Source organism: Hippopotamus amphibius, chromosome 15 (genome assembly GCF_030028045.1).
Source record: "Hippopotamus amphibius kiboko isolate mHipAmp2 chromosome 15, mHipAmp2.hap2, whole genome shotgun sequence".
Lineage (NCBI taxonomy): Eukaryota > Metazoa > Chordata > Mammalia > Artiodactyla > Hippopotamidae > Hippopotamus > Hippopotamus amphibius.
The window spans coordinates 64102419-64117223 of record NC_080200.1 but is presented as its reverse complement, the minus strand read 5'-3'; the positions used below and the strand labels follow the sequence as shown (position 1 = coordinate 64117223).

At 41.4% G+C, this 14805-nt stretch overlaps 1 protein-coding gene across 2 annotated transcripts in view; it reads left to right on the top strand.

Moving 5' to 3' along the window:
- Positions 1-14805, top strand: part of ADCY2 (adenylate cyclase 2) — a 401037-nt gene that overhangs the window by 317152 nt on the left and 69080 nt on the right. For both annotated transcript variants that reach the window (XM_057708770.1, XM_057708771.1), the window contains exon 15: positions 2341-2425. In XM_057708770.1, the coding sequence (XP_057564753.1) occupies positions 2341-2425 (85 nt within the window). The remainder of the gene's footprint in view (positions 1-2340; positions 2426-14805) is intronic.

The window sequence follows — 14805 nt, the reverse complement described above, 5'->3', positions numbered from 1 at the left end:
CCTTGTATGTTATTTGTCATTTTTCCCTTGTGGCTTTTAATAACTTTTCTCTATCTTTAATTTTTGTCATTTTGACTACTATATGTCTTGGCGTGTTTCCCCTTGGGTTTATCCTGCCTGGGACTCTCTGCGCTTCCTGGACTCGGGTAGCTATTTCCTTTCCCATGTTAGGGAAGTTTTCAACTATAATCTCTTCCAGTATTTTTCAGATCCTTTCTCTCTCTCTTCTTCTTCTGAGACCCCTATAATGTGAATGTTGGTGCATTTAATGTTGTCCCAGAGATCTCCTAGGCTGTCTTCAGTTCTTTTCATTCTTTTTTCTTTATTCTTTTCTGCATCAGTGATTATCACCATTCTGTCTTCCAGCTCACTTATTCGTCCTTTTGCCTCAGTTAATCTGCTTTTGGTTCCTTCTAGTGTATTTTTCATTTCAGTTATTGTGTTGCATATCTCTGTTTGTTTGCTCTTTAATTCTTCTAGGTCTTTGGTAAACTTTTCTTGCAACTTTTCAATCTTTGCATCCAGTCTTTTTTCAAAGTCCTGGATCATCTTCACCATCATTATTCTGAATTCTTTTTCCAGAAGAGTGCCTATCTCCTCTTCATTTAGTTGTTTTTCTGGGGTTTTATCTTGTCCCTTCATCTGGTACAAAGTCTTTTGCCTTTTCATTTTCTGTGGCTGTGATTTTCAGTTCCACGAGATGAAATACTGCTGATACTGCTTGATTCTGCTGTCTGCCCTCTTGTGGAGGAAGCTGTCTAGGAGGCTTGTGCATGCTTCCTGATGGGAGGGACTGATGGTGGGTAGGTCTGGGTGGGCAGAGCTCAGTAAGACTTTAATCCAGTTTCGTGGGCAGAGCTCAGTAAAACTTTAATATGCTTGTCTGCTAATGGGTGGGGCTGTGTTCACACCTTGTTGGTTTGGCCTGAGGCTACTTAGCACTGGAGCTTACAGGCTCTTTGGTGGGGTTAATGGTGGACTCTGGGAGGGTTCACACCAATAAGCACTTCTCAGAACCCCTGCTGCCAGTGCCCCTGTCTCCTCAGTGAGCCACAGCTGCCCCCCACCTCTGCAGGCAACCCTCCAACACCAGCAGGTAGGTCTGGTTCAGTCTCCTATGGGGTCACTGCTCCTTCCCCCTAAGTCCTGGTGAGCACACTTTTTTGTGTGCCCTTAAAGAGTGGAGTCTCTGTTTCCCCCAGTCCTGTGGAGGTCCTGCAATCAAATCCCGCTGGCTTTCCAAGTCTGATTCTCTGGGGATTCCTCTTCCCTTTGCTGGACCCCCAGGTTAGGAAGCCTGACGTAGGGCTCAGAGCCCTCAGGACTTCTGCGGTATAACTGTTCTCCAGCTTGTGAGTCACCCACCCAGCATTTATGGGTTTTGATTTTAACACAATTGCGCCCCTCCTACCATCTCATTGAGGCTTCTCCTTTGTCTCTGGATATGGGGTGGTTTTTTTTGATGAGTTCCAGTGTCTTTCTGTCGATGGTTGTTCAGCAGTTAGCTGTAATTCCGGTGCTCTTGCAGGTGGGAGTGAGTGCACGTCCTCCTACTCCGCCATCTTGATTCTTCCTCATGCATACAGTTCTTATGAGCAATTTTATCTATTGGATTAAATGACGTTTTAAGAGACCTGGAATTTTTTAATTATTTAAAGGACCTCTCAGAAATGCATACAATCCTTATGACCACTTTTATCTACCTGTAACCTGTCGGTGGCAGAACCTGTAACTCAGTGGGCACATTTTTCACATGATCACAGGAAGTTTGCGTGTTCATTGGCTCATGCAAGAATGTAAAGGCCACGGCCTGTGAAATCTTTGGGGAACCTCAGTAAACAGTTGCATCTATCTTGAAGGAAACTGAATCTGGTTGAATTGTCCTGGGGAGGGTGAGGACTGGGTGTTTCCAAGTGAACAGAAGTAAGAGCGGGGAATGAGGTCTTCGAGGGCATCCGATGAGGCCACCTTGGAGGCAGCTGCTGCCACAATATCCAGGGCAGGAAAAAGGGCACCGAGATGGACAGGGTCGGGTGTGGGCATAAGAGTGCTGGTTGCAGAAGCAAGTCATAAAAAGATGGTTTTTCTTTAATGAAGAACTGATGCTTTTAGGGGAGTTTTAACAAGTCACAGCAAGTTGTTCAGACACAACCGTAGGCATCCTTTTCCTTGGACGTACATTTGGTTTGATTTTAGCTGCACTCTCATTTCTCAAAAACTTATTGAGAATTGAAGTTGTCATTTAATGAAGCGCTAATTAAGCCGAAAGTATTCATAATGGCTTTCCAGAAGAGTCAGAGCTATCCCCACACTAACCTGTTGCTTTTTGTTTCCTGGTAGAACGTCCATTCTCGGGATTTCCTTTGGAGCTGCATTTCTCTCACTTGCCTTTATCCTTTTCGTCTGCTTTGCTGGACAGCTTTTGGTAGGTACTTCAAATATGAACTTCTTTGAAAAGTGTGCTCATTGAATGAAAACTGATTTCTTGCTTAAAACAGGAGCTTGTTGATTTACTGTTTCAAGGAGATACACATCCCAGCAGAGAAACAGGGACCCTTCATGTCAATAGCCAGAGTATAAATTGAGGCAGCCCGTGCACAACCAAGACACTAATCTGAAAGTTACTTGAAATGTTGGATATCATGCTTTAAAATCCTATTTACATTTATTTGTTTCTGTCAACATTTTTTATCTCCTCTAAGTTTTCAGAGTATTTATAGCAGCAAATACTAGTGTAATAGGACTTTTAATGACCAGGAGAATTAACATGTAAACCAAAAGTGTCTCTGATGTCGACTTCCAAGGTATAAAATTTTGGAAAGTGTGAAAATAGCAAATGTAAAAATATCTCTTACTAGTGTTTTAATTGAAAACTAACCATTGTCAGCACTTACGGTTTAAATGCTAGTTCAGGATGTAAGAATTAAATCTCACTGTATTCTTGAGACTAAAGTTAGTGTTGCTGGGTGGCCCTAGCTCCATGAGAGCATTCTAAGAAAGCCAACAATGAGATAGAAGTCCCAAAAGACAGGCAAAGTTTCCTTTTGTTCATCAAAGTTGAGTTGAAACAGGAGGGGCCACTCTGAACCAGATTCCAAGCAATTGGGTGCATTCTAGTTAGATATGTGAATCATTTGGCCAAAAAGGGTTAAGATTCTAAAGCATGTCCCTGCCTCTGGACAATAGACTCTGCCTCCCTCTACCTTGTACCTTTACGAACTTTTATGGGTTTTGTTTGCTGTATCATAGTTTGGATGTTTCCAATTGGACTGGAAACTCTTCCAAAGGTGAGGCTGTTGTTTCTGATTTCCTCAAAGGCACACATGGCATCTCGAGTCTCTTAAAAATCCCCTGAAGACCTTGTAGGTTGTAAAGAAGATTGAATAACCGTTGACCATGGGAATCCTTGTCAAGTTCTAAGATACAAGGAATTCTTAACATACAAGGGAGCCTGACTTTCTATATTCAGATTTTCCTTGGGTGGAAAAGCACATAGACTCCATCCTTTCTCTTCCTGGCTCCCAAAAGACTTCTGCAGCCCATTTGATTCTCAGGTTTTCAGAAGAGGAACAATCATTTGTGGTTCCAGTGGAAATCCAAACCCTGTTCTAATTAGAGCAGCTTGTGTCATGGCGTCTAAGTAGCCATACTTCTCATTTTCTCTTCCAAGGAATCCAGTCTTGGGGGTGGTGGGAATATAGTGTATATTTAGGGTTTCAAAGTAACTTTTCTTTCTACTGTCTAAGTTGCTGTAGAAAAGAGACACAGAGCCAGAGGAGGGAGAAAGAATCCTCCGAGCAACTTTGCTGCCTTGATGGGAATGCTTTGCTCTTATATAACATCTCCCCTCTCAGCCCTGGTATCATCTGATCTCACTGTTGAAACTTTCTTGGCTTCCTGTCTCTTCTGTACCTGCCCGTGGTGCCTCAGGGTGATCAAAATCCAACATTCGTGTATCCTGGTTCCTCCCATTCCCCCAGGGGCTTCCCAAGACTCTGACACCCACACACCAGATGCTAGGAAGTTCTTCGGAACTCCGTGTTGTCTCAAAGAGAAAAGTTCAAGGCTGCAAATAAAGTGGTGTTTGCCTCCTCCTCACAGGAAGCCTGTACTTTGCCAGAGTGGTCAGGAAGATCAAACTTGAAGACATCTGGTCTTTCTAAACTTGAATCAGTAGGATCTGTGAATGAGTCTCCCCCCAGCGGCCAGCTGTGATCCTTGGTCCAGATGTAATCCTGGTAAAATTCGAGGAGAAATTCTTCTCATTCCAATAAGAGGTTCTTTTCACTCTTCAAACATTCTGTAAGGATTTTTTTTTTTAACTTTTCAGCATCAAACATGCATGAAGGCTTTACGTGTGCTTTCTATCCTACCCTCCAAATTCAATCAAAAACTACATATATCACCTTTGAGACTTTGATTAAGTCTTTTCCAAGCCACAGTTTCCTCACATGGAAACTGGAAATCAACCATCCTCACAGGTTCTCGGGATGATTGGAGATATTAAACATTTAGGAACTAGCAGGATACTAACAGATTTTCAACAAACAGCAGCTACCATTATTTTCCATCACTGCATATTTTAGAGTGCCTATTCTTAGAGCACTTTAGACAAACCCTCTTTTTAGGCAACAAACAACAGCATTAACTTTTTAAAATTAATATGAGTTCTCATAGTGTTTAGGACAAAGGCCAAAATGATAAATATTTGTTTCTGTCTCTTTAAAAAAAAAATGTACAGTTCTTAACAGTGACATTTAATGTATTACTTAGTGTCACTCTACAAACAATAAATTTAAATTGAAGAAGAGAAAAAAAACCTATGTATATCACAAATATTCCACAGTGGTCATGGAGAAGTATGAGGTTTTATTGTGATTTGCATTTATTTATGGGTTAAATACTGAGTTTATGAAAGAATACTGAATACCTCAAACTCATCTTCTATTAACTTATGTTAACTTTCTGAGAAGTTAAATGCCAAAGGCAGTATCAATGCTAATATCGATATAAAATTCTCCATATGAAAAATGAAATTAAAATACTTCCATAAAGGAGGTTGAAAAAAGGTAAGCCTGGCAGATATTTTTCCTCCAAGAGCTTTACCTTTATTAACCTCTGTTGCACAAAAAGTGCAACACAAATAAAGAAAATTGATTGGTCATTGTTCAGCTGGGTTTGAGAAAAAGGTAGAGAAACATCAAAATGGCCAAAAAATAGGAGTGATAATAAAATGCAGTTTTTTTCCTGTTAATTAAAAACATATGTTTGTTCAGTGACACAGTCAGAAGAAAGGTCAGGGAATCTGTGTGTTATTATCATGATGACTGTGAGAAGCCGGGCCTCCCCTCTCCTTCCGGTCACCCCCAGCCCACACCTCCCAGCAGTGCTGGCCCTCCTCTCCCCCACATTGCCCGCTTCTGAGTTCTTGCCCCTGGGGGTGGGCTCCGCACCCTCTCGCCTTCCTAGAAACTTCCTCAGGAGCCTCCCCAGCGCTTGTAATGGGCCCTTCTTTGAGCACCATGGGACTCAGTATCCTTGCCATGTAATTTAACACTCGCTTATATAACATCTCCTTGACCCCCATTTTTTTATTTTTTGTGAATGTGCCTGCTGCTATAGTCACGCTCTTTGTGTATGTATAGTAGGTTCCTTAAGACCAGGGCTGTTTCCTACACTTGCTTTCTGTCTCCCAGTGAGTCCAGCGGAACGCTGACCACGTAAATGTGTTTGTAATATGCATGCGCTAAGTAAGCGCTACTAGAGTTCTGTCACTTCCGTGAGTTTTTTCCTTCCTCCACTCATCGGACTCCATGCCCCCCCCACCCCCACCTTCATCCTTAGGCAGAGTTTTATTCCCTAAGAGTGTGGTTCACCCTTCTTTCTCCAGGTGCCCTGGCATGGGGACGTGCTCTTGGTGTAACTGGATGTATGAAGGACTGAATAGTGGTCTGTGGCCTCCATCAGGCTGCAATGAAATTCCTTCTCATACGCACCATCATTCCTTGACTCTGACGTGCTTCGGGCTGACTCCTCCTTTGGAAATAATCTTCTAACCTTCATAAACTAATTCTGAAGAGCCCACCTTTTCCACCACCAGCTTCCCTAGTGTTTGCTGATTGGGCTTCTTATTTTCTATTCTGATTTGTATTCTTTTAGATGAAAAAAATCATCAGTGAGTTCACTGCAGCCCTGTTTTTTTCCTTGAGTATTTCAGGCACTTGAAACGCAAGATAAATATTTAATATCAGTTAGATTAAAGGCAACCTCCTGGCACCACCGCTCAGAGAACATCCCACCCCCATCCTCATCCAGACTTGACTTCTCCCGAGCTGGCATCCCTGAATTCAGCTCACAGTCCCCGCATCCCTGCTCCCGGTTCTGGCAAACTCCTGGCCTGCCTGCATCCTGGCCCATCATCCCGTGTCCTCACTTGTCAGTCTCCTTCACCGCCTCTGCATCGGTGCCTTCACGAGGTACTTAGCTTTCTACAGCAGATGCTGGTCAGCATTTCAGAGCTGTAAACTTGAAAGCTGAAAGAGAACCAAGAGATAGCCTTGTCCAGCCCCACATTTTGTGGATGAGGGACCCAGCATTTGAGTTGGCATTCACTTCAATGAGTTTCCATGTCTCCTTATTTAAGAGAAGTTTCCCTCCATGAAAAACAATGCAGAAACTGCGAGCAGGTCTCCTGAGGCTGGAGATGGAGACTTCGGATCAGGGTCAGGAATGCAATAGCTGTAGGACCTGCAAGGGTTTCCTGTCCTTGGATGAGAACCTTCAGAACCAATGTAAACTGCTTAAATGGGCAAGATCCCATGAATAGTTCTGTATCTGGCCTCATTTCAGTTTGCAAATAATAAATGTTATATTAAAAATGACAACTTACTCTGCTAGGCATTTTATATAGGCTGCCTCATTTATCCACAAGAGTCCTTGGAGGGAATGCTCATTCTACAATTAATGAAACAAACAGAAGCTCACAGAGGCTACATAAGTTGCCCTGTAGAGTATAACAAGTAGGTTTTGGAGCCATTGGAAAGAAGCCTAAGAATCCTCATAATTATTTGGAGGCAGGTTCCAGAGGGTGCTAGGCTGTGTGTGATGAGTCACTAGCAGACAGGTGCTCAGAACTAGGCAGGGATGTCCACATTCATGGTCATGGACCACCATGGCACTGAGGTTGTCTCTGGTGACTGCTAAGCACCAGTTAGTCAAAATCACACAAGGAAGTCAAGATAACCTCATGTAGAACCTAATTCATGGTGTTCTCTTGTCTAGTTTTCCAGTATATTCAGCTGTTTACACTTACATAAAACTGGATTCTGGGCAAGGTGTAAGTCTATCTTAAGAGACATGCAGTAAAGTGGGGGTGAAAAGTTAATTTATAAGTGGATTTAGACTCTGAAATATTCTAGTAAGAAAGTATCCTCAATAATAATGCTTTGCGGGGCTTCCCTGGTGGCACAGTGGTTGAGAATCTGCCTGCCAATGCAGGGGACACGGGTTCAGGCCCTGGTCCAGGAAGATCCCACATGCCGTGGAGCAACTAAGCCCGTGTGCCACAACTACTGAGCCCGCGTGCTACAACTACTGAAGCCAGCAACCTAGAGCCCATGCTCCACAACAAGAGAAGCCACCACGATGAGAAGCCTGCACACCACAACAAAGAGTAGCCCCCGCTCTCCCTAACTAGAGAAAGCCCGTGCATGGTAATGAAGACCCAGTGCAGCCAGAAATAAAATAAAATAAATAAATAATAAAATTAATCTCAAAAAATAATAATAATAATACTTTGCAAAATGCTTTCACATATGTGAGAGCCCTTCAACATGTTCTCAATGTCTATTATTTAATTTGATTATCAAAACAATCCATTTTATCTAAGTATAAACTAAGATGTAGGATAAGAGATTCAAGTTTACATTTTCATGACAATTGGCAATAAAAAAATGGTACTAGCTGTCATCATCCCAGCAGTAATCACTGTAAGCGCATATCTACTGCCAAATTTAACTTTCTAAACTGCTTGAAGTAGACTTACATCTCTGTAAGAAATACAAGAGATACACCATAAATAACACACACACCAAAACAAACAAACAACAAACAACCCTCCTTGATGAAATGTCTTTTAGAAGAAATAGGCCAGATTGATCCAATGAAAATGTTAGAAAATGTCGGGAGAATTATATTCTCTCAATGTGGTTTTCTTGTGCTTTGTATAGCAGAGATAATACAATACCAGCCCACCAACCTCGTTCCAGGCAGAGATGAAAGCACAAATATAGAAATTGTCCTGGGGAAGGAAAGTAGGTCACACGCCAGTGGATAGAAAAGCTTTCTATCCATGGGAGTGTTTTTCCCTTGAAGTCTATTTTCTCTAATGTCAATATAACTCTACCAGCTTTCTCTTGGTTAGTATTTTCCCAGTGTCCCTTTTCCCATCTTCTTATTCAGCTTTTCCTTACTATATAGGTGTGTCTCTTGTAAACAACATCTAAGTGTGTATTATGTTCTCTGATCCAAGAGTCTCTTTCTTTTACTTGACAAATGTAATACATTTATGTGTATTATAATTACTGCTAGTCTTACTTTGCTTTTTTTATACATCATGTATGTTCTTTGCTTCTGCTACTTTTTCTCCTCTCCTGCCTCCTCTTGGACCAATGGAGTTTATTTATTCTCTTTTATTCCCTCTAGTGACTTGGTAGTTGTATACCCTAGTCTTTTCTTTTAGTGATTAACATAAAATGTGTAACATGCACATGACTAACTGAGTCCATTATTATCTCCATCTTCTTGCTGAAGAATACAGGGACTGTGCTCTAAATCTCTAAATCTGATCATCCATTTCCGTCATCCATGCTAGTGGTGTTTAGATTTTTTAAATTTAAACTATTTCTATTATTCATTTTTATCATTATTCTTGTTTAACAATCTTTGTTCACCACTCTTTTGCATGCCATTCCTTCCCCCAGATGCAGTGTTCATATTTCGTAGGACTGTTTCTTTTGTAATCCCTTGCGTGAGAGCCTGTGCATAATATACCCAATCAGGTTTTATATTAAAAATAGCCTTTTTTCCTCATTGACTAATAATTTAGTCAATAATTTTTCTAACATCTTGAAGAGACGAGTCCATATTTTCCTGGTTTTTCATATACTGAGGAGAAATCTACTCTGATTGTTGTTTCTTAGCAGATGTCTTTTCTCTAACTTTTTTGGTAGGATTTGCTCTTTGTCTGTTCTGGGCAATTGACTCCTTGAGTTAAGGAATAGGTTTACTTTCATTTTTCCTGGTTGTGCCTCCATGCACCATCTCAGCCACAGAGCTCATATTCTGCTCCAGGTCTGCAAAGTTGCCCCATGTTTCCTTGCATTTTGCCTCTTTCGCAGTCTTTCTGTTCTGCTTTTCTCAAACTTCCATTCCAAATATGTTGAATCTTTTTATTGTACCTTCTGTGCCTCAATTTCATACTTTTATCTCTTTATATTTCTGTGCTGTTTTATGGATTGTTTCCTTAGAGCTATCTTACCCTCTTCAGCATAACTATTGCGTGTTTAATCTCAGCATCTACATGTTTCTCTCTGGAGAGTCTGTGGAGCTCAGTTTTAAAATATGCCTGTTGCTTTCTCTTAACTGCTTATTCATTATCAACTCTAATCCATGTTTTATTAATTTAATCTTATTTTATAGATTACATCAGGTTGTGTAATATTTGCAGAGCTCGTGATACTCATTCTACTATCTGTTATTTCTGTTGATTCTTCCTTGTAAGGTCATAGTTTTTTTATCGTGAGGTCATGTTCAGTAGGGACTGCCCCCTTCCCAATCAGGATGTGCCCTGCACCCTGCAATGTGAAGCATTAGTCATAAGCAGCGTTGTTCTGGCTGCAGCCGGAGCCCCAAGGACTTTCTCTGGTTTTTGGTCTGATTGATAACCACTCACCTTAGGATTCTCATTATGAAGCAGATAATGGGATTTCAAAATCAACACCCCTATTTAGAGCTTGAATTATTACTGGAAGTTTATTGATACTTGCTTGATCTAGTGTATGGAGTTCTTCTAGACTTCCCTATAGGAAGGCAACAACCTTCTGAGGCTTCTGGTTTTATTCAGAGGTCTTGGTCCCAGCTACCCACCTTTTGCAGACTCAAGGCAACATCTTTCCCCTTAAAAGGGAACTGACACCATCTTTCCCATCAAAAGCCAAGCCCTGAGTGATGTCCAGTTTCAGGACACTCCCAGGACAATTCCATAGCCTTGGTCCCTCTACCAGTGACCTCCTTCTTTGTTTCCAACCCTTGGGGATTTCTCTTTGGGTCCATCGTTAAGACAGTGAGCTTATTGAGTGAGCATCTGTTGAGTTCCGACTATTTGTCAAATACTGTGCTGCCTCTGGGAATACAAAGATGGGTTATGGGAATTCCCTGGTGGTCCAATGGTTAGGACTCAGCACTTTCACTGCCGGGACCCAGGTTCGATCCTTGGTCAGGGAACTAAGATCCCGAAAGCCAGATGGCGCTGCCTGCCCCATAAAAACAAAGACGGATGTGAGGAGGTCACTGTCCTCCACCAGGTCTCCACGTGGCCGGAGACAAGCATGTCGGCAAAGATAACACAATGTGGATGGTGCTGTGAGGACCACACAGAGGATGCAAAACAGAGGAATATGGCTTAGCAAAGGTGTACAAAAGAAACAGGTTGATTTTGTAAAATATAATTGGTTGAAATAAAAATCTGTGGGAAATCCAAGTACTATTAAATAATTAAAGTAGACACATCAGTCTCTGTGACATTGTTTCAAGTAATTATTGCTGTAGCTTGTTGCTGCCACTCAAAAAGACAGTCCTTGCCCAATTAAAATGCCAAAGTAGGTGTTCCTTTAGACAACTACACAAAAGTGCATGTTTATATGATAAGCTTCACCATAGTTTTCAGGCAAGATTTTCAGATGAGTTCTAATAATAAAAGTTTGTTACTCAGCCGCTGTGATATATTTATAACTTTCTGAAATATTTCTCATTGTATTAAACATCACCTTATATAAGCATCTACACCTTTCAGGTACATCATTTTCTTTTCAAAAGGAACACTAATGAGATTGCAAACACAATCTGCTTTAATGATTATCACTTTAAATTATGAGGGTTTTGAGAGAGAGAGAGACTACCAATTGTTTCCCATACAAAAGTTTCCAAAAAAAAAAAAAAAAAAAAGGAAGAGAGAAAGGAAGAAATGGAAAATATGTTTGGTGGAGATATTATTTTTTTTTCAGTCCAGAACACAGTGTAAGAGCATTTTGTTTTTACATAGAGGATCTGTTGCCTGTACTGGGTGAAGAACATTAGCTTTCATCCACACCCTTTCTAGCAACCCACACTGTGCACCGTCCCGAGCACCAACTCCACCATAGGGTTTTCATACAGATTTATATTCTTCCTCCTTTTACATCTCCCACTACAGTTAGTACCAATTCTGCATTTATCAGTGGGTGGTTGTGGCAGTAACAGATCAGAGCATTTCTAGAAGGTGTGCAGGGAGCTTGCTGTCCGTATCATAGGATGCAGTGAGCCTCACTGATGATCACTGCAGGGAGGAAACAGATTTGGCTGAAACAATGCCGGTGATTAAACCAAAGATCAGCTAGAATGGCTACTCTGAGTGCAAAGCAGGCATGATCTCATTTTCATATGAAGAGCATCTTCTGAATAAATGCCACAATATGCTTTGAGATGTTATCATTTGTAATGTTTCATTAGGATGGCGTAAGTGTTGATAAACCTGTTTTTCCCTCAGGGACTTTCTTTGACTACTTAACCCAAAACAGAATAAACTGAATTAAATTGTCATGTTATGATCCAAGTTGTAATTTTTATTCAGAGTAACAAATGGAATCGATGTTCTCATTTTTCCTCAATCAAATTCATTCTACAAGGGTGAGTCAAAAATTATCCGCACTGCAAGTATAGTAAAATTTCTATAAATCCTACAGCCAGAGTGCAGATAATTTTTGACTCACCCTCGTGTTTTAAGTTCTTAGTCTTTGTTCTCCTTTTCCCCCATCGTTGGTTTCTTCTCTTCCCTCTAATGTCTTTACCTTCCTCCTCATCTTCCCTCACTGCCTTTGTAGTTCAGGGGCCACATTTCCGTCGCCATCCTCTTCTATTTTCGTGCCCTTGTAACCAGCAGTGTTACCAGTCTTCGTATTTCATAACAGTTGTGTTTACTGTGCCTCTGCTTGGTGACAGGATGAAAAGACAGGGAAGGCTGCCTGTCTCCATGACCTGGAGAACAATGAGTATTTGGCTTGATAGGTTTAAGAACGATTGCATGGGGGGACTTGGAGGCACAGAGGAAGACTAAACAGAGAAGGAATTGAACCTACTGCATCCTGAATCCGGTATCCTGAGCCCAAAGCACGCCAAACCTACGCATCTTTAGTGAGCAGTTGCCGGAAGATTGCTCTTCGCAGGACAGAATAGGAACATGATGGTTTTCCAGGACACTCTGCCATATATACAGTAGGCACACAGAGGCAGTAGGTTCTAGGGCCAGCAGTTTGTAATTTTGCCCAGCATGTCACAGGAGCAGAAAAAACTCATGTGCGTCTACCCACATCTGCTTCAGCAAATGACTCGTCTGTGAGCAGAACAGAACATATTCCCATTAGATGTTTTATTTGGCAATATTATCACCATGCTTTATTCTAAAAATTCAAACTAATTTTTTTAAATTTCATAATTTCAATAATATGTCTGTGTAATAACTAGATAATATTTTACCTAATTGACTGACATGGAATCTGAGCTAGATTTAAATATTCACCTAAACAGCAATTTTGTGTTTTCTGCTCTTAAAATTTCTGTTATCATATCTATTGACAATTTCTGTGTACAGACACAAAAGCATTCATTTTAATAATGTTCTTTTAAATAAAAACATGAATCCTTGTCAATTAGGAGGCAAGCCTGTAAATATTGTCTTAATTTGCCAGAATCCGGCCAAACGCCATCATCTCCTATTGGAATATGAGCTGAACGACTATGATATTCTATTCGAATCTCTGCTCTTTACACTCTATTCACTCTATTATAGCTTCTCCTCCAGAATGGAATGCAGAGCTGACTGTGGCCTGTGGTATTAATATTATTCAAAGTAGCATGCATTGAACGATAATGATACCCTTTCAGGTGGGTGTCCTCCAGCTGTGTGACCCTGCAAAAGACTGCATGTTCACAGCATTAAAGGGCATCTCATTGGAAAACCAATTTAATGCCACTGCCAACCCCCATCCAAACCCTACTTTGGGGAAGAAGCTTAAGGCATAAATCTCCCCCGCATCGCTGGTGGGAAGATGCTCTACAGAGCCCAGCCGCCAGCCAGCGAGTCAGCTCCCGGCAGCCCCTGGAGCCCAGGGCAGCACTGGCCCATTCTTCCAGACCGGCTGTAGGAGAAACCAGAAAAGGACCCAGGAGAATCCGTCCAAGGAGTGAGCGCTAAACGTTGTCCTGGGATTCTACATCAGTGGGGGTTGTATGCCACAGACAAATGTTCTACATCACTGTATATCAGGAGCAGAAGGAGAAAAAATAAATAAACTATAGTGGAAAGGAGAGGGAAAAAAATTTTTGTTCATCTAGATATAAAGCAAATAGATTTGTAGTCACTAAAATGTTTCTGAGAAATACTATGTTTTCTTCACAAACATAAGAAAAGCTAACACATATGTCCTGTTCTGGGCACCTTACATAGCTCATTTAAATCTCTTAAAAGACCAAAGAGGCAGGTCCTATTATTATTCTCATTTTAGAGATGAAAAAGCTGAGGCCAGAGATGGTTATTAACTCCAAGAAAGTTTCACAGCTGGGGGAGTTTGATCCCAAGCCACAGGGCTGGTTGCCTTTCTAACCAGCTCTTGTCCAGTATCACACAATCTCATTTAATTGTTCTATCAGCAGTTAATATAGTGCAGTGCTTATGTCAACAGTACTTTAAAGAATAAAACAGAAAGAAAGTGTGAAAGAGGTTGAGAAATAGAAGTGCTGTTTATTAGTGCTATTACAGAATACTGTTTGAATTGTATTGATGTCAAAACAGTTTTGTCATTATATTAACTTACTAGTGCAAGTCAAAAGGATATAGTGTATTTATTCCTCCTTCTGAATTTTTTCAAAATTATACCTTTAACGGTTCCAGGACACGTAGCCTCGGATCCACGTCCCTTTCATGGGAAGGTTAAAATTTAGATCCCTAGAGAATTCGTAAGAATGCCTGTCAGATCAGATATCATGTAAACACCCACCGGAGGCCTGGCACAGGCCACGTTTGCAATACCCACGTGTTAGGACTCTCCCTACTCTGCTCTCTCACCACCAGGAAGCAGGTGAGCATCACAGTGGAGCCTTCCCCGGGAAGGTGGCCTCGAGGATGAGGTCAGCCCATCACTGAGTTCCCACAGAGCAGAGTCTGCCCACAGGAGATGGTGAGGGAAAGCTGGCCGTCATCCTATTAGGACCTCAGCTCCTTCTGTATGAAAAGAACTTCTCAGACCCCATAATGCTGCCCACTGCAGCGTCATTCACTGTAGCCAACACCAGTGTCCATCAGGAGATGAGTGGATAAACCAAATGTGGTCTATACACAGAATAGGATGTCATTCAGCCTTATAAAAAGGAAGCAGTCCTGCCACAGGCTACAGCATGCATGAACCTGGAGGACATTACGCCAAGTGAAATAAGCCAGCCACAGAAAGACAAATACTGCATGATTCCACTTACATGAGGACCTGGAGTGGTCAG